The sequence below is a fragment of the Hakea prostrata genome, chromosome 9, assembly GCF_041222555.1.
Source record: "Hakea prostrata isolate BN-2017 chromosome 9, UWA_Hpros_2, whole genome shotgun sequence".
NCBI classification, from domain to species: domain Eukaryota; kingdom Viridiplantae; phylum Streptophyta; class Magnoliopsida; order Proteales; family Proteaceae; genus Hakea; species Hakea prostrata.
In genome coordinates this window covers 64,778,093-64,799,703 of record NC_142608.1, presented here as the reverse complement: position 1 = coordinate 64,799,703, position 21,611 = coordinate 64,778,093, and the positions used below count along the sequence as shown (strand labels likewise).

At 35.3% G+C, this 21,611-nt stretch overlaps 1 protein-coding gene and 1 long non-coding RNA gene across 4 annotated transcripts; one reads left to right on the top strand and one right to left on the bottom strand.

Annotated features, from left to right (window-relative positions):
* Nucleotides 1-524: 524 nt before the first annotated feature.
* On the top strand, nt 525-8,331 carry LOC149006134 (uncharacterized). Of its 3 annotated transcripts, XR_016175699.1 has the most exons (8): nt 525-1,739; nt 2,216-2,288; nt 3,031-3,107; nt 3,197-3,301; nt 4,395-5,140; nt 6,468-6,647; nt 6,918-7,142; nt 7,299-8,331. It is a non-coding gene; the product is annotated as an uncharacterized LOC149006134 (long non-coding RNA). The 3 variants fall into 3 exon arrangements; XR_016175697.1 differs by having other exon boundaries at nt 3,197-5,140; XR_016175698.1 differs by lacking the exon at nt 2,216-2,288 and having other exon boundaries at nt 3,197-5,140.
* Nucleotides 8,332-14,274: 5,943 nt separating this feature from the next.
* Nucleotides 14,275-16,477, bottom strand: LOC149006133 (transcription factor MYB114-like). Its single transcript, XM_089169393.1, has 3 exons — nt 16,151-16,477; nt 15,737-15,866; nt 14,275-14,783 (listed from the first exon to the last, which is right to left on the bottom strand). The coding sequence occupies exons 1-3, from the start codon at nt 16,266-16,268 to the stop codon at nt 14,396-14,398; spliced, it is 636 nt and encodes a 211-aa protein (XP_089025519.1). The 5' UTR covers nt 16,269-16,477; the 3' UTR covers nt 14,275-14,395.
* Between the last annotated feature and the right edge of the window lie 5,134 nt (nt 16,478-21,611).

Here is a 21,611-nt window from a genome sequence, read left to right as displayed (position 1 = left end):
TTCCATAAAAAATCCATGGACATTCCAAGAATCCTCCTCAACCTGTTTGATTTCCTGAACAATCTCCAGCTCCTTGGGATAAAGTTCAAACTGTGTTCATCCCATTAAGGTCTTCCTTCATCCTCTTTTGAAAGTCAGTAATGAGAGGCTCGCTAGAAAGAGGACAACAAGATTGGAAAATTTCCCTCCACTTCTTGGTGGTGGACGGGACGGCGTCATGTTCAATAAAGTTAACCTAAAGGTCAAGCTTCCAAGATGGCCGCTTGGCTAGGTAATACAAACCCTTTTGGGGGTGGGGTGGGGGTGGAGCATAAAGAATTGTGAAATAGCAGAAGGTCGGGATAATAACCAGGTTATAACAAAAGTTGTCTAACCCTATCATGTTGAGCCAACTGTTCAGACTAAGTTGGTCGGGACAATGAACAACTTCAACAAAATGAGAGTGGAAGGGGAGGCGTAACCCCCCAATGAAGCATAAAAATATACGATGAAAAATCCCTCGAGGGGATCGTTGGCTCTCTCTTCCTTACTCAGGAGCCAAATCCCCCTCGGGAAAATTGAAGTACCTCAAGAATCGGTTTGGTCCTTAGAAGTGAGAGAGCACATGTAGAAATCTAGGCCCAGGGAATTTTGCATATATTCAATGTGCATAGGTGTACGTTGTTATGCTTTTGTTCAAGTCAGGGCGGTGGCCTTCAATTTATTCTTATTAGGCTTAAAAGGGAAAGGACTGCGAAACCCCTCAGGATTTGGAACAGGGGGCTAATAGAAGAAGTTTTGCACTTGGAAGATTGTGAAGGGACATAGGAATTAGGAAGGTCAGATTGCTTGGGAGAATCGGGGTAGAGGAAGATCCCGGTTGGTTCTCATGCTGGGCATAGAACCTCGCCAGAAGATTGCTTGTCCTCACTTGCATAACCCTCCTGGGCGGATTTTGTCTTCTTTTTTGGATTGCTAGGATGATCAAACTTAACTAGGCTTCTTAACCATGATATTAAAAAAATAAAAAAAGAATTTAGAGGTTGGGAGGGAGCATGGGCAATCAAAAGAAGAGAAAGATCTGGAATTTGATCGGGAGCAGCAAGAATGGGACACACAAAGTACAAGCAACATGAACAAATGAGGTATTTATGCCTTCTAAAAAATAGAGAGTGATTTCAATTAGACGGTTGAGTTACTTGAGGAACTATCATAACAAGCCGTCTTGTTAGGTGACGTGTAATGTCATAGCTAGGGCTAATGGTTGAGAAGCCTAAAGTAGCATCTAATTTCATTTTGTTGCAATAGAAAATTAAACTTACGGAGCCTCAGGTGAGTAAAATTGATGCTCAACAGCTGTGGATGAGAGACCAGGAAATAACATAGGATGCAAGTTGAACATTCCAAACGCCTTGGGATCTTAGTTGATTTGATTTTCATCTTTTGTTTCTAAGCTTTATTTTTGCAGCGACAAGGTAGTGCCCATAAATTCTTTCCCATGAATGTCAGTCAATCTCAATGTATTGTTGCTTATTTTTGGGTAAATTTGTTGCTTATTCAGTTCTGAAATTGCTTTACAGCCGAATGCACAAGTATCCCATTCTCAGATTTCCAGTAGCTCAACCATGATCTTCCTACATGAAGAATTATGCAGGCTAGTACATAGCAGACAATGACTACAGAAGCACCATGGATGACGAAATGGAGTGATTATCAAAAAACATTGAATGAAGTATCCTCGCAGAGTCCAGCTCGATTGGGTAATGTTAGAAATTCATCAGTATCTTTTTTTTTTTTTGCAACTTTTAATTACAGCTTTAAATACGACTTAACTGTGATTGACCAGCTGATAATTGAGGCCATTCCGAAAGCTGCCTTGAGTCTCTGCTAATTGAAATTGTATAGATAAAAATTCATGTTGATATTTTCTTACTCATGACAACTCATTCATATTCTGTAGTTGAGACACTAACTAGACTTTCAAACTGATATTTGATGAGGTAGTGCTACTAGCTTCTAGTTGAAGGAACATCACAGTTGTGTTGGTCATATCAGTGAACCATCTTCTTGAGTTTTATGTCAAACAAAGTGTTTTGGATTGACTGCATTGATAATTATTTATGTGGTAGTTTTCTTTCAAACCTATATCATTTTGCCCTATCAGACCTGGATCTAGCTTCTTTAGTTTATAAGTTCCATTTTAGCTGAAATTCATTTTTATTTCTGCATGTTTCAGCTTTCATAGTTGTAGGTGTCCTTTATGCTACATAAACGCCAACTACAGTAAGCAGTTCTACCCGCCAATCAAGGTGATTACCATGATATCTCCCTAAGATCTGCTTTCTTTTTGCACAAGATTTCATTAATCCCGTTGGAGAAGTATCTGAGAAAGTGAGTTTCAACTTTCAACCAAACATGGTTTTTCAATAAAATTTTCTTTTTCATAAATTCCTATCCTGCTTGCCCACCTACTTGTCCAGGAAAGTTGGCTTCATGCTTTGGGGTTTGAATTCTAGCTGATCAGGTGGTGATCTCTACGGCCCAGAGATGTCTCTGTTAGCATTAGACTGATTGATTTCTGGTTGGACAACAGCCTTGAAGATGGGATTTTTAAAATTGGGATCCATGAGACTTTTTGTTTTTGAACCCAACATTGGATTTATGTTGAATAACTCAGACATGTGATTTTGTAAAGATATGTAATTGGGCAGGAATGGATATCATGAGTTGCAACTGATTCGGGATTCAGCTGTGTTCTTGTAAAAAAACAAACGTAACTGATTATAGATTTTGGATATGCATAATATGATTTGAATATATTTCAATCAAGCTCAAAACTTCTTATGATGAGTTTGACGAAAATTTTGATTATATGGTCAATGTAATACAATTTGTTTGTGGTTCTAATTCTTGGGCTCATTGTAAGTCTCTCTGCCCTGAGAAAGAACCGGATTCTTGACTTTTAGGTATGTATGTCCCTACAGTAATTAATGAAAAATAAAAATTGGAAGTAAATGTCATGGATCTGATCATTCAAGCTCTTTTTTACAGAATGGAGATCCTGTGGATGTGGTAGAAAAATTCGCATGCACATCTTGTCTCCAGCTCAACGGATGGCAAATCTCAAGGTTATCTTGACACTTGACATTCGCCTCCTTACAAAAATTTTAGATGTTACTCTAACATGGATGACTAAATTAAGGAAAACATTTCACAGGTCATTGCCCGCCTTGTTCGACTCTTCTTGAGCCATCGCCTTCTGCTTCATGTGTTATAATTTTTTTGGGGGTTCTGAAAATCATTTTATGCCTTGTTTATGATGGTGAGTACTTTTCTCCTACCAAACTTATTTTTCTTTAGCGCTTGTTGCCTTTGCCTCTTTTGGTACATTTGGTATAGAGGATCCTCGTGCTTCTTCTGTTTCTCGAGATCGTGGTTTTTCCCTCTTGTTGTCAATCCCTCTTCTCATGCTAGAGACAAGTGGAAGACTCACGAGTGCTTGGTATGGGATTTCTTCCTCTATTCCATTGAATCAAATTTTACAAAGAGTTTCCTTCTTCCTAATGCTGCCACAATTTGGAAAGTTGCGTAGGTGACTTATACTACAGCTACAATAGGAGCTTACTTTGTCTCAATGTTATAATGCTCTTCGAGGCTATTAATCCCTGATGTTGCTGCTTATAAAAAGTCGGTGGACAAGCTTCAAATATATGATTCTCTGGTGGGTCTCAACATTTAGTATGATCAAGTACATGCTCAGATCCTCATAGGAACCTTTTCCTTCTCTCAAGCAAGCTTATGCCGTAGTTGACACTGAGGACAGTCATAGGACAGCGATGGTGCATTCTCAGACTTCTAGCAGATCTGTGTTAGTGGCTTGTTATGGCAGTGATATGCCCAATACAAGTGATTCTCATGTCTCGTGGATAGTTGACTTGGGGCAACCAACCATAAGACTGGAAGGACCTTGAGATGAGGCGTAAAATTGGCTTTGGTAGATACAAGGGGTGCTCCACTTGCTATATGGGTCTCCATCAACTCTTTCTATGGCCTCTTGTTCTACTTCTCTTACTCTTTTTACCTTGTTATTGTGGCATCACTAGGCTACATTCTTCTACCAATTTTCCTCTAGGTTATTTCCTCTACCATCAGCTCTTCCATGTTGATGCTTACATTTTAGCAAACAATCCGGACACTTTTATCTAGTCTCTGATAATGTTAGTAATGTTCCTTTCACCTTTATTCATTCTAATGTTTGGGGTCTTTCTCAAACTATCTTTTCTTGCCATTGGTGGCTTGTTAACTTTGTTGATTTGTTGCACTAAGACCAATTGAATCTACTTGCTGTACCAAAAGAGTGATGTTTGCTATTTTTTCCAAAATTTTCATATAATGGTTTGTATGTTGTTTGGCAGCACGGTAAAAATTTTATGTACTGATGATTGAATGAGATATTTGGGCTGTGTTGATATCTCTCTTCAATATGAGATTGCAAATCGGTAAGAATAGACACCTTATGATGTTTACTATGCATGCGCTTCTATGTTTTTGGGGAGATGTGGTCCTTACTGCAGCTTATTTGATTGACTGAATGCCCTCCCATGTTTTGCAACAACGCCACTGCTTTGGAGTTCTTCTAGGGACAACTGCCTTTATTATACCTCCCATGTTTTTGGTTGTGTTGCCTTTTATTCCCGAAACAATTATGTTCATGGTAAGTTGGATCCACCCTTATTTTTTGTTGTATTTTCTTAAGTTATCTAGCTACTCAGGAGGGCTATAACTGTTATCACCCCTGTTTCTTTTTTCCCCTATACCTCTTTTTGGAAGACTATTAGTGAAGGGGAACTGGTTTATTAGTTCCTCCTTTATTCATTTCTCTTTCGATTGCTGCTAATGATCCTCCTTTGGAAGATGGAGTGAGTACACAGGAACAGCCGGTTGTCTTGGTTCCTTCTTTAGCCATTTCTCTTAAGATTCTTGTTCATGATCCTCTTTTAGAAGATGGAGTGGCCAGACAGGAGCAATCCTTTTAGAAGATGGAGTGGGCAGACAGGAACAATCGGTGGATGATGTGCAGGGGGTACAAAGACTCCTTAAGACTTATTAGAGACAATTAATGCGAGAAGATCCCCCTTCTATGTTTGCTCCTAGTCCTGAGGTAACTGTTGCTGAACTATATCTTGATCCCATATTGGACTTACCAATTGCATTACGGAAGCAGACGCACATGCACCAAGCATCCTATTTCCAACTTTGTGTCATATCATTCCTTATCCCAAAATTCCAAAGCTTTGGAAAAAAAAATAGAAGGTGGGAAAACGGTTTCTTTTGCCTCTAGGAAAGCGAGTTGTTGGGTGCAAATGGGTGTGTCTCATTAAGCACAAGGCACATGCTGTGGAAAGATACAAGGCAATGTTGGTGGCCAAGACTTATGGGATCGACTACCTGAAAACATTTTTCCTAGGTTGCCAAGATGACACAATTCAATTGTCCTATCATGTACAATAATAGGGGGGGTGAAGCCTAGAGCAGTTCGATGTGTAAAAGCCTAGAGAACTTCAAGTGTTAATGTCTTGGCAACACGGACAGATGTTCAAGTTGCCTGACTATGTAATCTAGGCACCTAGGAGACATGTTGATAATTATGCATTTGATATTTACAACCTAAGAAACATATTTTGAACCACCTAGTATGGTGCCACATTATGGAATTCTATATTTAAATCAAGTTTAATATGTCCTGTTGTTTTTGTTGTAGGGACTTTGTGCGCCATATTTCTTCTGTCTTGTTGATAAAATATGACATTCCTAGTTGATGTCAATCATAAACCCGTATGCACCCCAGAAACAAGCCATGAAACAAACCCAACAAGTTTGTGGGATGCGACTGCTATGACTGGCAGCTTGGTCAGTTAATGTGGCATGCTTTTGTTCATTCAGCATCACATAAGACAGTCCATTCCAAATAGAAGCATGAATTAAGAAGAAATAGACCAAAACACTGTTCACGTGTACTGTGTCACAGCCAACCTGCCTAATTTGGGAATGCTTTGTGGGCCTGTCAAGTGTCAAGTGGAGAAAGATCCTAACCTAATTCTTCCTGATTTTAGTATCTATTTTTTGAACATGTATTTCATTTTAATGAAGTAGCATCTAATTTCATTTTGTTGCAATAGAAAATTAGACTTGCGGAGCCTTAGGTGAGTAAAATTGATGCTCAAAAGCTGAGACAGCTATGGATGAGAGACCAGGAAATATCATAGGATGCAAGTTGAACATTCCAAACGCCTTGGGATCTTAGTTGATCTGATTTTCATCTTTTGTTTCTAAGCTTTATTTTTGCAGCGACAAGGTAGTGTATGGGCATTAGTGGCATCACTTCAATTTGCATAAATTTTTTCCCATGAATGTCAGTCAATCTCAATGTATTGTTGCTTATTTTTGGGTAAATCTGTTGCTTATTCAGTTCTGAAATTGCTTTACAGCCGAATGCACAAGTATCCCATTCTCAGATTTCCAATAGCTCAACCATGATCTTCCTCCATGAAGAATTATGCAGGCTAGTACATAGCAGACAATGACTACAGAGGCACCATGGATGACGAAATGGAGTGATTATCAAAAAACATTGAATGAAGTATCCTCGCAGAGTCCAGCTCGATTGGGTAATGTTAGAAATTCATCAGTATCTTTTTTTTTTTGCTACTTTTAATTACAGCTTTAAATACGACTAACTGTGATTGACCAGCTGATAATTGAGGCCATTCCGAAAGCTGCCTTGAGTCTCTGCTAATTGAAATTGTATAGATAAAAATTGTGTCATGTGAAAATTTACTAGTATGTTGAAAAGTAGAAGGAACTGAAATGAATGTATTCTTCTGAAGAAAGATGCATACTTTTTGTTAATTGTTGTATAATATATGGTGTTTTGCCAGATGGAAGGATGGCACAGTTCAAGTCTCACAAACCAGTAGCCAAACTGTCAGCACCCTTCAGTTGTTTGCTTGTCTACATCAGCACCATGACACCCAGTGTTTGGATGAGTCTTGTTTTCCGCAATGGTAGCTTCGGTTTGGACTAGTGCACTGTCCAAAGACTCCAAACTAAAGTTGGAACTTCCAAGACTTTTCTCATTCTTCTAATGAATGTTTTTGGGAATGGTGAGAAATTCGCTTCATTAATTTTTGGTAAAAAATTCCACTTCACTTTAAAGTGGATAATTTGTAATCACAGATTTCAATAGTTCTTTGTAATTCAGAAGACAGTTATCATTGTAGTTTTCTGATTAGTAACTAATGACTACCATGATAATTCAGGAGGGCGAGGATGTGTGTTTTGGGATCCTATCTGAAGCTTTGTTGCAGCCAAAGCCAAGCACTGCCGATGTCCATCAGCAACATCAATGGAAATCGAGCTGGCTATTCGTGATGGAGTCATCCTTGCTTGGTCATTACAAGTTACAAAGCTTGTGGTCTTCTCTGACTGTTTACCGGTGGTGAATGCTTTAAAGGATCAGCCACACACTCTAGATTGGGTCTTTAATAGCTTAATTAAAGAGACTCAGTCCCTGTGTTCATGTTTTGTTTTCCTGGACTTCAGATTTATTAGCAGGTCTCAAAACTCTATGGTAGATTACTTAGCTCGTGGAGCCAAAAGTTTTCTTTTGAACAGATGCTGGTGGCATGTACCACCTTTAGCTTTTGTAGACAGCACCATTTTGGCCTTACACTGGATAAAACAAATCGAAGGTCATCGAAGGTTAAGTGCCCTTCACCCTCAATTTTTTTTGTCCTTCTCTTTTCCTTTCTTGTAGGGCAAATTTGGTGCCCAAGGTTTTGGCATAAACCGAGTTTGGGCAATTTTTCTTTGTAGCCTTATACCAGTAACTTGTGCTACCAGGTTGTTTCAATGCCTTGACTTCAGGCAGGCTACATCTGTAGTTGACCAAACCTTACGTCAAGGTTCATTCTTCTTTTCCCTTTCCTATATTATAAATTGTTATATTCTTAAACCTCTTACTTAGGCTAAATCATGTAAAAGCTTGACTGCCTTCACACATTGCATGCAGGGGTCAGCCAAGTAAGGACTTTAACCCACTTTGGTGTTTCTTTTTTGGAGAACGCTAGAGATAGTGTTTATTGTTCTTGGAAGTAGAAACATTTATTTAGGCTTTTGATAAAAATTGTCTTTGAAAACATAGGTCCTGTTGATAACTCATCCTACTTAGGTGCCTCTGCTTCGAGAAACACTAGAAGCAACTCTGTGTTTTTGAAAGCAAAAACACAGCTTTCAAAAACACCTATGTAAGATTTTGATAAATATTTTTTTTGAAATAAATTTTAAAATTGTAATAAGATTTATAAAAGTTGTCATTGTTATGTTTAGAGATCAAATTTCTATGAATACCCATTTTAAAATTGATTCACTTAAGCCTAACTTTGCATCTAAATTTTTTTTGAGAAATTAAAAAAAAAATTGCTTTGAAAAACATTTTCAATGCAGTCTTTGTTGGGATTCTATCTCAGGCCATTGACAGTGAGTTATGACTCTTTTTCTTCCATTTTGTTCTTTCAAGGAGATTCTTTGTTGTGCCTATCGGTCTTGTTTTCTTTTTCTTCCATTTTGTTCCTTCAATTTTTACTTTGGAGATTCGTTGTCGTGCCCATCAGTCTTGGTTTCTTTTTCTTCCATTTTGTTCCTTCAATTTGTACGAGATTCTTTGTTGTGCGTTCTCCGTCTTTTTCTTCCATTTTCTCTATTTCTTTCAATTTGTACACGAGATTCTTTGTTGTGCCCAGTCTTTTTCCTCCGCAAATAGCTTTTAGCTCTTGTTTCTGACACCTTGTAGAGTGGTAGACCCATCTCTATTACTAATTTTCTTTCCTCTTCTTCTTTCTGCTACACCAAGAACTACTCTGGCACTGCAATCAGCCTAATGGGAAAGCACAGTAGTATGGTTTTCTATCTGACAAGATTAAACAAAAGAGGTGGCAGATCGAAGAACTACTCTGGCACTAAGCATATTGGTATTTGACACTTTTGATCTTTTTTTATTTTTTGGTAAAAGGATCTTTAATTAGAAGACTGGCAAGAAAAAGCCAAGACATCCTGAGTACAAGCTTCAAGAAACTAGGGAGTGGAAACAGACCAAACAGTCCTACTTGCCACTTTTGATCTTTCGAGGTGAGAGAAAGAGAGAGATCCATTCAAATATATAGTAAAACACATAGAAGAATGAAGTAGAACATAAGACAAAAAAGAGCATAACAGAAGAAGAACATGTGAAACTAGTGATTGTCCCTAATGACCATCAAACAAACCCCACGATTCTATGTCCATTTCGATTCTATGTCCATTTCTTGAAGCAATTTGTCAACCCCTACAAACAAGTCGACCTCTAGCTACCACAACCATTTCCTTTTTCTGAACTTGTAAATTTGTTGAGTTCATCTGCATCTCTTCTCCCTTTATTAACGATCTCTTCTATAAAGATGACGTTGCTTTCTCGTCTTCCTTTCCCTCTTTATCATCACCGTCACCATCATCATGTTCTTCTTCTCTTGGAGGTTTTTGGTCTCGGAAAGAAGACTCTACTTGCCCCCTCAACCACCTAGAATTCATCTTAGGGTTGTTGGTTTTATCACTTTTATGCAACTTATTTTTACAACATGATGATATTATATTTTGCTCAGGCATTAACTTCTTGCTCAAGTGTGAGTTCCAAAAGTTCTTTACATCATTTGGTGTTCTTCCTAGAATTCTTCCCGCAGTTAGAGTCCACCTAAACATTTTTCGTTATTTTTTCCTCATGTTATTAGTTTCTTTGTTCGATTCTTCAGCTCTTCATCTTCTCGCTCTTCAAAATTTTAAGGTTATTCATTTTTACAAACCTTCACTTTACAGAATTTTTGATCGGGGTGAAGAATCGAACTTGATCTAGGGTTTGCGATGAATGATTAATGTTTGATAAAATCAGGGGTTTGGATTTGTAAATTTTAAAAATATAAGGCCCTTCAATATAAAACAAGAAAAATATATTACAATTAACCCCCCCCCCCATTTTAATACACATTATTCAATCATATTTTTGCATATGTGGCAACATCTGGACCGCCGATTGCTAGAAATAGCGGCTGCCGCAAATAAAAATCCCTTTTTTAGACTCTTTACAGGGTTTTGGTTTTGGAGGGTTCACTGTTTCCCAACGAAAATAGAAAGGATTCATGTAAGAGACAAATTTGACCAAAAGTAATTGAGTCCGGATCATCTCCCCCGACAGGGAGTTGACCACGAATTACAAAGACACCCACAAGGTTAAAGTGATGGTATTTTATTAAAAGTGATGGTATTTATTATTTTTTACTTGTGGGCCCATATAATTTTTTGTTGTAATGTTAGAAGACCACAGAATGCTCTCCATCAAGGGAGATGATCCACACTCAAATAATTCAATCTTGAAACTCTTATATGTAAGCTTAATTTCTCACCGATCTCTTATAGCCGGGTGGCCTACGGGCACACGTCGGATGGTCAAAAACCCCTAACTGTTGTATGGGCCGGGATGTTCCAAACCACCCAATCTATAGCTACTAAGCTCATCTCGCTGCAGAAGGTCCGGATTCCATATTTGAGCAGTCAGGGGCGGACCTATGGAGGGGCCGAGGGGGGCCATGGCCCCCCGGATTTTTAAAATTTTATACAAATTCCCTTGATTTTTCCATTTTTTTCTTTTCTTATATGTGAAATGTCACTATTTGGCCCCCCCCAAAATATTGAGAACAATTTTTAAAGGTAAAATAATAGGCACATATGTCATTCCTAATTAAAAATTAATTCATCAATCCCTATTTATTCTCCAAGCTCTCCTCTCTCATCTTTTCTTCTTATTTATTCTCTTCTATTTCTATAAACATGGTTAAATTTTTTTTTTGAAAAAACATCTTATTAGGTATTCAAAAATCAAAATGTCATTCATAATTAGAAAATAACTCTTTAATCCCTATTTATTCTCTTCTATCTCCTCTCTTCTCTTTAATTTCTATTTATTCATTACCAAAAAAAAAAATTCTATTTATTCTCTTCCCTCTCTTTCTTCCTATTTATTCTCTTCCCTTTCTATAAGCTTGGGTTAAGAAAATTTTAAAAAAAAACTACTCCACAATTAGGTATTCTTTCTCTTTTTCAATTTATTTATCGTTTCTCTTTTTCTTTTTCTTTTTTTGTTATTTTGTTATTTTGTTATTTGATTTTAGGGATAATTACTATTGCCCCTGTACTTTGATTTTATTACTACTATATCCCTTGTACTTTTCAAAATTACTAATCCAACCTTTAACTTTGTCTACAATTACTATTGCCCCCTACCATTAAGTCTCGTTAGTTTATTGACGATGTGACACCTTTATATTTTCTCAAAAATTCCAAAATACCCTTATACTTATTTTTTTACTTATTTGCCCTTTTGTCAAGTTACGGTAGTACCCTTAATTAACTGTGGAGAAAAAAGTAACTATAATCCGTTTTATTCTCACAAAAAAAAAACCCCAAATAAAAAAAAATAATTGAATAAAACTCAAATAGAAACCAAAGAGGAAGGAAAATCGAATTACCAAATCGGATTTGGATTTTGCCCATTTCTTTAATTCAAAATAAATGAAGCTTAGTGAAGGCGGGAAACCAAATCGGATTTGGATTTTGCCCTTTTTTTAATTCAAAATAAATGAATTCAAAACAAATGAAGTTTAGCGAAGGTGGGAAACGAAATCGAATTTAGATTTTGCCATTTCATTAATTCAAAATAAATGAAATTTATGGTAAAATTGACATTTAATCTGGTTTTTATAAATGGGGTAGCATGATCTTTTGATTTCTTAATTTTGATGAAGAGGAAATTAGACATTACATATTCAAACTTAACGGTTACTTAACACCGTTATAAGGGAGGGGGGAAAAAAAGAGGGGGGGGTTTTAAGAAAAAAAAAAAAAAACAGGGGGGCCACCCCCTCCTTTTTTTTTTTTTTTTTTTTTCTTTTCCCCCAATTTTTGTTGTTTGCATTGTGAATAAAATATCTATAGTTAATAAGTAAATAATGCCATTGGTTTGCTCTTTCCAAAAGAAAAAATTGGTTTTATCTCGTCCAAAGAAAATTTTGGTCGCATCTAACTTTTAGGGTTGAAATCATATGTATCCCTTGATTTTATATTCTATGTTTAATTTTACCTATATATTGTCGAAAAATATTTTGTAAATATTTGACCCTTTTTCGTATTGTGACCCCATAAAATATCTATAGTTAATAAGTAAATAATTGCCATTGGTTTGCATCTATTACCTAAAAGAAAAAAAATTTTGGTTTGATTTTGTATTGTGGAAGCGTTGGTTTTTTGCCAACTGAGCCTCCCCTCGGAGTTATGTGGGTTTATTAGTTAATATAATAAAATAATTTAGAGGTGAGACTTCAAATGAGTCTTATAAAGGCCCACATAATATGTGTGACAAAAAAACATTAATGCTTTCCAAACGATATTGCATCTTGGGTCCGCCCCTGCTTGAGCTGGGGATGCATTTTTCTTTATTAGGTTCAAACAGGGGCTTTGTTTTTTTTTTTTTTTTTTTGGGTGATTAAATAGTTGAGGGGATAAACACTAAACATAATGCCATCCTCAGTATTTTACAGCCACGCGTTTAATAATTCAAAAAACAAACAAAAGAGGCCAGATTTTTCCTTTCTCCCTTTTTCAGTTGATCAAAACGGGATTTTTTTTTTAAATTTTTTATTTTATTTTATTTTATTGGGTTGGAACAAAAGGGGATGGTTCATGTATATAGAATGTGACAACTGGTTTCTACAAATAAAAAAATAAAATAAAATTTTTATAACAACTGATTGATAAAACATGAGATTCTTTCTACTTAAATGCATTTGTCATGAGAATTGGATATATAAGATTAATTCACATTGTTACATTTGTATAGTCTCAAAATACTCTTTTGAAATTGTTTGCACTCAGTATAGTAAAAGAAGTTTTTATTTCAATTTATAAGATTGAGAGATTGGAGGAAACCAGTGGACAAGAACAATTTGTTTGTTTTTATTTGTTATAATTCTTCATTTGAAAAATAAATAGAGAACAAAGGCTGCACTGAAAGTATGAAAACTTGTAGAGTGTGAATCCGTAGTTCACTATACCATCAAACGAAATGCTACCAGGAGCCATTCGTTCTGTAGCAGAAACAGATAAGAAATGTAGAACTGGAATAGGAAGACGAAGAGCGAGATTGAGTGATGAGCGATGAGCGAAACTGAGGGAGAAGTCCGCTGTTTCTCCATACCATAATATTATTGTTTGATCAGGCATGTTTAGTTCTATAGAATGAGATTTTTAACAATTTTCTTTTGCTGTGTCACTTTGATGAAGTTGGATGTGTTAACTTCAGCATAGCTTAACGGGTTTGGATAGGACCAGTAATTTAGAAAAGTCAGGTCTAGTTCAAATAGGTATATAAACCCTATTATGCAAGGCTGGTGGGCCTAGTCTCCCCTTGTGTGAGGGACTTCGCTTGAGTCTTGCAACACAGAAAATTACAGAAAATAACAGAAATAACAGAAAATTCATTTTTTTTTTTCTTCTTTTGTTAGGTTAGGTAAATATTATTGGTGTGTACATCTGCTGCTTGCCTATCTTGGTAGAGAAAATCAATGGAACAATAGAAACACTTGGGCTTAATTGAGGAAGGCTTGCCTCAATCTCAAAGAGATATTAATTGGGGTAGAAATTCTGATGTGTCTTTCATTTTTATTCAACTATATATAAATAATAACACAGCATGGTAACTACCTGAGATGCAAAATAATAAGTAGATCAAAAGACCCTGTCACCCACAAACAACACCTTACATAAAAGTAACAGAACCCATTAATAGTGTCTTGCATGAAATATTAACAACTAATGCTAACGCATGAACTGACCCAACCATGTGCCATAATCACATGCAATAACAACCCATCTTTTGTACTAAACACCCTAATGCAACAACTAATAATCAATTAATGCATCAATTCATAATACTGACTAGATACATGCACGTCCTTACCAATTATGATATTACATACCATAATTAATAAATGAGGTCAAATTTAATGAAGATGTTATTAACAGTTTTATTACTCAATATTGGGCATGCAGTGAAAATATTCCGTGCAAGTACTGATGGAGCTAGCATCTCCAAAGCAACTCTATAGTTGATCTTTTCAGACTCCATTTCCACATATTGGTATTTGACACTTTTGATCTTTCGAAGATAGAGAAAGAGAGAGATCCATTCAAATATATAACAAAATACATAGAAGAATGAAGCATAACAGAAGACAAAGAAGCATAACAGAAGAAGATGTGAAACTAGTGATTGTCCCTAATGACCATCAAACAAATCCCACAATTCCATGTCCATTTCTTGAAGCAATTTGTCAACCCCTACAAACAAGTCATCCTCTACCACAGCCATTTCCTTTTTCTGAACTTGTAAATTTGTTGAGTTCATCTGCATCTGTTCTCCCTTTATTAACAATCTCTTCCAGAAAGATGACGTTGGGGGTTGTTGGTCTTGGGAAGAAGACTCTACTTGCCCCCTCAACCACCTGGAATTCATCTTAGGATTGTTGGTTTTATGCAACTTATTTTTACAACATGATGATGTTATATTTTGCTCAGACATTAACTTCTTGCTCAAGTGTGAGTTCCAAAAGTTCTTAACATCATTTGCTGTTCTTCCTGGAATTCTTCCTGCAATTAGAGTCCACCTAAACACACATGCAAACACATAAAATACAATATTTCATTTAGGCATTTTTACATATTTCCAAAGAATATGTTTACTTGCACAATTGTACTTTTAGATCACCATTAGCTCGTTGACAGATTGGCTGTCATGATTTAGCTAGAGAATAATTTGCTACAAGCGCCTATGATACTACGGATCCACATCCTCTGTAATTCATTTCCTTATAATTCCCTACAATTCCATCATAGGATTGTGCCATGTGGCATTTAGGTAATCCAAAGGTTACCTAACAAACTAGAGTTTAAATAAAATTCAAATTTATGGGTGGATTTAAATAAAATTCAATTTTAGTTTAAATTGGATAACCATTGGATTACTTAAATGCCACATGGCACAATCCTATGATGGAATTATAGGGAATTGAAGGAAAAGAATTACAGAGATATGTGAATCCATGGTACTACATGGTAGGCCTTTCTATTCAATGATATTTAATGGTTTTGAACTCTAGAATGAATTTTTTCTTCCTCTTTTGACAGATAAAAAGGACTACCAAAAACATCTTTAGCTTTAATTCTTCTTTGCCAATTCCGTATATATCTATATATATATGGGTCCCTCAATTAATTGTTTTTGTCACATAAGTAGATGACAAAGACCCAAATATTTATTGGGTCAACAGTGGTGTACTGGGTGTTTTTCATTTTTATAGAGTTTCTTGTACCTGAGTTGCCAACCCTTAATGAATACTCTGCTCGAAAAGCTAGAGAAACGATATAATAACTTCACCTGTAAAGACTAGGAGCTACCATTCCTCTCTTACATCTAAAAGTCACTGTTCTGGACCTGCAATTACTCCTCCATGGCCACCCTATTCTGAATGGTCTAGTCTCCCAACAACTTATATTACTGTGAAGTACTAATTTGGATCACCAAGGGAGGAAGGGAAGTGGGAGGGGAAGCACTACTTGCCTGTTGCCCAGAAGCCTGTGAAGCCTCATGATGAGGTCAACTTCATCAACTTCAAAGTCGCCTCTTTTGATGTTTGGACGAAGATAATTCAACCATCTCAGTCTGCAGCTCTTGCGACATCGACTGAGGCCTGCAAATCAAACCCATAATCAATAAGCAACTCAGTCATAACTCCTCTTTAATCTCTTTTTTCCTTCATTTCTAGACTTCCATTATCGATCTTTCCATATCAAATAAGAAACAAGGAAATAAAAGATAGAAACGGAAACGTAAATAAAGAAAGAATGAATCAGAATTCAAATGGGTTCTTGAAGGTATATAGGCTGACATGTGAAACTAAACTGTAGGAGAGGTGAGGAGAGAGAGAGAGAGAATGAAGAATGTAATTCAAAGTCGAAATAGGAGTGTTCTTGCCTGCCCTTGAAGGGATATGCCTCCAGTTCCCTTCTCCATACATCTCCACACATCTTCTCAGCAACTTATCTTCTTCTTCCGTCCATGATCCTCTTCTAAAATTACTTACTTGACCCATCTCATCGCTCCCCTCTCCTCTCACTCACACAGTCACACTTGGTTCAAGCTGATCTCTTTCCCTCTATATGTATCACCTCACTTAGCCCACCACAAATTTCATTTTCTTCCCAAGATTTCTGCTGCAAAGGCTGTGATATATATAGTCTCACGAATTCAGTTAATGGGTTCATATCAACAGCACATTATTTCAACCATCTACCAGTCCAATGTTCTTTCTTTTTCTCCTTAGTTTGCCTTCACTTGTGCATGGAATTCTTTTTCATTGCTAGTGAACTCTTTCTCTCTCTCTCTCTCTCTCTCTCTCTCTCTCTCTCCTCTCTTATGTTTGATTGTGAAAGTTGGCCAACCAAAAACTAAATAATCTCCTTGATACACGGGTCTTAAACACTGATAAAACAAAATACAAGATCATGAGGATCAAGATCCAGGTCTGAGCCACCTTAAGTTAATACATGAAAATACACGATCATGGCAATAATATCTTTCCCATCCATTTCTTTATAAATTTTAAGAGCATAACTTGACTGATGGGGTTTACCCCAATAAAATAATAATAAAAAATAAAAAAATTGACTGATGGGAATCATGTGAACGGTCAATGGGCCCAGCAAACAAAATCTCTCCATCCATTCTGGCTTTTAATAAGTGGAAACGATTTAGCTTTCAATTAAGTTATGATTCTTTGATGTTAATTAATAGATGACTTCATGCATGAGCATCATCCCCGCCTACTCCCCTTAGCTTTTCTGGTATCCAAACCCAATTGGATGTTTTACCTTCCACAAAGCTATCATTGTTTAACCCATAATTTATGATCGATCAACTTTAACCCATAATTCATGATTATAATTAAACCCCACTATATTTTACCAATCAAGGCTATTGTTGCTCTAAAAACCTGTTTGACAGCGCAAGGGAACTAACCTACGAAAAACATGTTTGACCCGGGTTGGTCAAATAACGTCTCTGACAATCAAGTTAATGGAAGCACAAGGCCTTAGAAAGCGATAGAATAATACGAATTAGAGATCTCAGAGCTAGTAGAAGAACCAAAAGAATGATTACTTATTAAGGCAAATGTGTAGGTTTGTGTAGATTTTAGGTAGTAACTTTGATGGTGTGATCCGTTTTCCAAACACTTGCTGACTGTCAAATGTAAGGCGAATGATAATTTGAGTTCGCCCTGGATTTCTTAACTAGTTCGAACTCTAAAGTAATTGAATTCGACCTGAACTCCTTAACCAGTTCAAAATCCCTAATTCATCCAAAATCATTATCCCGAATGTTAAGAAGATTGGTTATAGCTCAAACGGTGTATGTTGCTTAGTGCACACACTATATGATTCAATTCGTTCATGGTCCAACCAAGATTTGGCCGATCCGATTCATCCCTGGTCGACCCTAATCGGTCTGTTAAGGGTCGACCATATCAGTTATATTCTACTAACATAAAAATAGAAAGTTATCAGCATCCGTTGGTAGTCCTAATGGTAATTAATTACACGGATACATAAAATATAGATCCGACTATGCCGACATGTATTGGACACATCAAATGTAAATAAAATTTCAAGAAAAGAGAAAATTCAGAATCATACTTAGATTGTGTGGTCACCATGCATGAATCTAAATTTAAAATTGTCTTTCCTTATAAAAAAATATCACATTTTACATTCATTGAAATTAATTGTTATACAATACAATCATATCTGTATATGATATTCTTTTTGAAAAACTATACATGCCCTAACTATTTAAATATATATGCTGTGTCACGCCAGATATGGTTCTTCTTGTATTCTTTTTTTTGGTTTTTTATATGATTCTTGAAACCTTGTTGTAATTACATGTTACACACGGTGTTGAAGATATATATATATATAAAAGCTAGTCATAAAAAAACTATGAAGAATGAAATATTGGTTTTGGCAAAAACTTATTTTCATGTTAGAGGGCAACAATATTACAGTATTACAGTGAGAGATTAACTGATAACCCAAGCAATAGTTAAAAATTTATGAACAATTATATGAATTACTAAGGATTTGGTAGAATTCACTCTTAAAAACTAATCATTGAGAAAATAATCATAATCTCTATATCGAGTAATTCGCATCTAATACAATTTTTTCTCGAATTAGCAATTTTATATATATTAGAGATGTAACCAATATATATACCAGGATTAGGAACTTCTTTGTATAGGATAAAATTGAAAATGACCTTTTATCAGTAAAAAGAGAATCTTTTATTCATGGGATGTTATCTTGGTTGAACTAAGGGAAAACACTTTTCTAATCAGGGGAGAAGAGGAGTTTAATGTTGCAATTTGATAATCATACAGTGTCAAATCATTTCTTTATTCAAAGTTGATGCTTTTTTAATTAATTCTCTTGTTTTGGTAGGATTCTTCATCACTTCCTTTTCTGCATTAAGCTGGTTAACCTGAAAATATCATCAAGGTCAATCATTCATGCATGCATGATTACATCATTTTTGTTTTATAATCCTGTTGTAACATCATGTTTCCAATAATATGAATAATTATTATTTACACTTAACATCATTTAGAATCGAAGTTCAGGCAACTAGAAAGCGAGATAAAGCCATACCCTAGCTAGGAAGGCCCGGTCCGTGGCAAGTAGGACTGTCTGGTCTAATTCCATTCCTTGGCTTCTTGAAGCTTGTAATCAAGATGTCTTGGGTTTTTCTTGCCCAGCTTCAATTTAAAGATACTTTTACCAAAAAAAGAAAGCGAGATAATTCACACTTTCATTTTCTTTTAAAGCCAAATAAAGCAACAAACATTCAATCAAATTCAACTAACGCTGATTGTACAGGTGTTGGCTCAAAATTTATAAGTTGAATCATCACCTTCTTATTTTAGTTTACCTTTTTTATTTTTTAATGAGCACATAAGATTTACTAGTACATCAAATCTAGGCCAAATTTACCCTACTGTCAGTGTTAGGCCTAACCACCTAACATTCCAGGTAGGTTTACAGTTTATCCAAAAAAACAAAAAACAAAAAAAAGAAACAAATCAATGGTAGGAAGATTATTAAAACACATCCACACATTATTTAGAACTTTTTTCGATGCGGATGTGGAATTAGAATTAGGAATGTTAGCTAGAGGTCCATATGGTAGGAAGATAGTGTCAGTACAAATTATCAATGTAAAGACAATTTTTTATATCGTTTCATATCTTGACGATGATGATGATTATGGTGTTTCTTTTGTACTGACATTATATATATAGTGTCAGTACAAAAGAAACGCCATAATATATAGTGTTAGCATGAAAGAAATACTATAATCATCATCATCGTCAAGATTATTAAAACACATCCACACATTATTTAGAACTTTTTTCGATGCTGATGTGGAATTAGAATTAGGAATGTTAGCTAGTGGTCCATATGGTAGGAAGGATAGTGTCAATACAAATTATCAATGTAAAGACAATTTTTTATATCATCTCATATCTTTACGATGATGATGATTATGGTGTTTCTTTCGTACTGACATTACATATCAATACAAAAGAAACGCCATAATATATAGTGTCAGTATGAAAGAAACACTATAATCATCATCATCGTCAAGATATGAGTAGACATAAAAAATATCTTTACATTGATAATTTGGGAATCTTTTTTTTTCTAAAAAATTATGTTTAATTACGAAATAAAATAATGATAAGGTTAAAATTATATAGAGTTTTTCATGCGTGGGTCTCTTTAGTAGACCATGAACTAATGTTGGGTCTCATTAATGTAATATATTACGTAAGTCTCAAGTAGACTAACACCATTAGCTGCCGTTAAGTGTATTTAAATCCAAAAAAAAGAAAAAAAAAATATAATAACACAATGTATTAAATAGCTTGAGAGACATTTTGATCCTCATGTTTGAAATTTAAATATACTTAAAGGGTTGTTGTTTTTTTACAATTATATAAATAGTTGAAGAGCTCGGCCTGACTGTTTTTTTCTACTTCGATACAATCCAATCCTTTTTTTTTTTTTTCACATCAACGGAGACAATCTGGTGTTTTAAAAAAAAAGGAAAAATTTTCGTTCATACTATGTGTTCTACCAAAACATCTTCTTCGTATATTTTTATGTGCATCTAAAATGTCACCCTTAATTAATCCATCACTACACCTAATTAGAGATGAAAAGAAAATCAAATATGTCGTAAGTTTCTAATCTTTTACACAAAGTAAAGCGGTTAAAGACTCTACCTCCCACGGGGAGGTCTTTGGTTCGCACCCATTCGGCGGCATTAATTTGAGGATGTAATCGTGGTGCGGGCAAGCTAGCCCGGGTGAATCTCATAAAAAAAAATGTAAAAAAAAGAAGTTAAATTTGGCCAAAAAAAAAAAAAATTTCTAATCTTTCATTCAACACATTTGGCTCCCATTATACTTTCTTATTAGAAGGTTAAGCTTAGTAAAATATCTCATTACCTAGTTAGCATCACTTTGTAAAATAAAAATTTAATAAAATTTTTATTAAAAAAATGTGGGGAGGTTAGGGCATTTAAATAATATTTATTTATTTAAAATAATAAAAATTATAAAAAAAGAAAATTAGAACCATGGCCACATAAAAAAATGTGCAACTACTAACATTGTTATAGGCAAAAATGTGTGAAATTGAAGAGCAACAAATGACCGTATGTAGAGGTGTCAATGGGCCGGGCTAGCCAAAACCCCAACCTTAGGATGTATGCCTAAACCTTATTCCTATCAAACCTTATCAAGGGTTGACAATCTGCAACCTAAAAATCCTACCTGCCAGGATTCTTATAAATCTAACATATTGAAAGGAATAAATAGGAAGAAAAGATGAGAGGGAAGAAGGGGAAATAAATAAGAATTGAGGAGATAGTTTTTAATAAAGAATGACATTTATACCCATTATTTTACTATTATAAAATGTTCTCCATATTGAGGGGACCAAATAGTAATATTTCACATCTGGAAAGAAAAAAAAAAAAAAAATTAAGGGAATTATTAATATAATTTTTCTAAAAATCGTACTGTGGTTTTGCCCCTGCGAAAAATCCTACTTGCCAAGATTCTTCTAAATCTATTGATTTACTTCTTGATTTACCTTGTCTTAACCTTTATTTTTTTCAATTACTTGTTGACACACCTACATGATGTGTTTTATTGAAAAGAAAAAAGCAAGCAAACAACCCTAATTATTTCCTATTGAGAAATTAGCCATTGGTACATCAATTTGTGTGAAGAATTTAAGAGCCTTAACTGTTGAAAATATTATTTAAACTTCTCAATTCCATCTTACCCAACTCAATGAATTGCTTCTTT

Bases quoted from the DNA above. Each gene is read 5' to 3' on its own strand.
- LOC149006133 (XM_089169393.1), bottom strand. From the start codon at position 16,268: ATGGGTCAAGTAAGTAATTTTAGAAGAGGATCATGGACGGAAGAAGAA. The intron at 15,867-16,150 runs GCAAGAACACTC...TTTGATTTGCAG, and splicing joins GCATATCCCTTCAAGGGCAG to GCCTCAGTCGATGTCGCAAG. The intron at 14,784-15,736 runs GCAAGTAGTGCT...ATGTGTGTTTAG, and splicing joins CACAGGCTTCTGGGCAACAG to GTGGACTCTAATTGCAGGAA.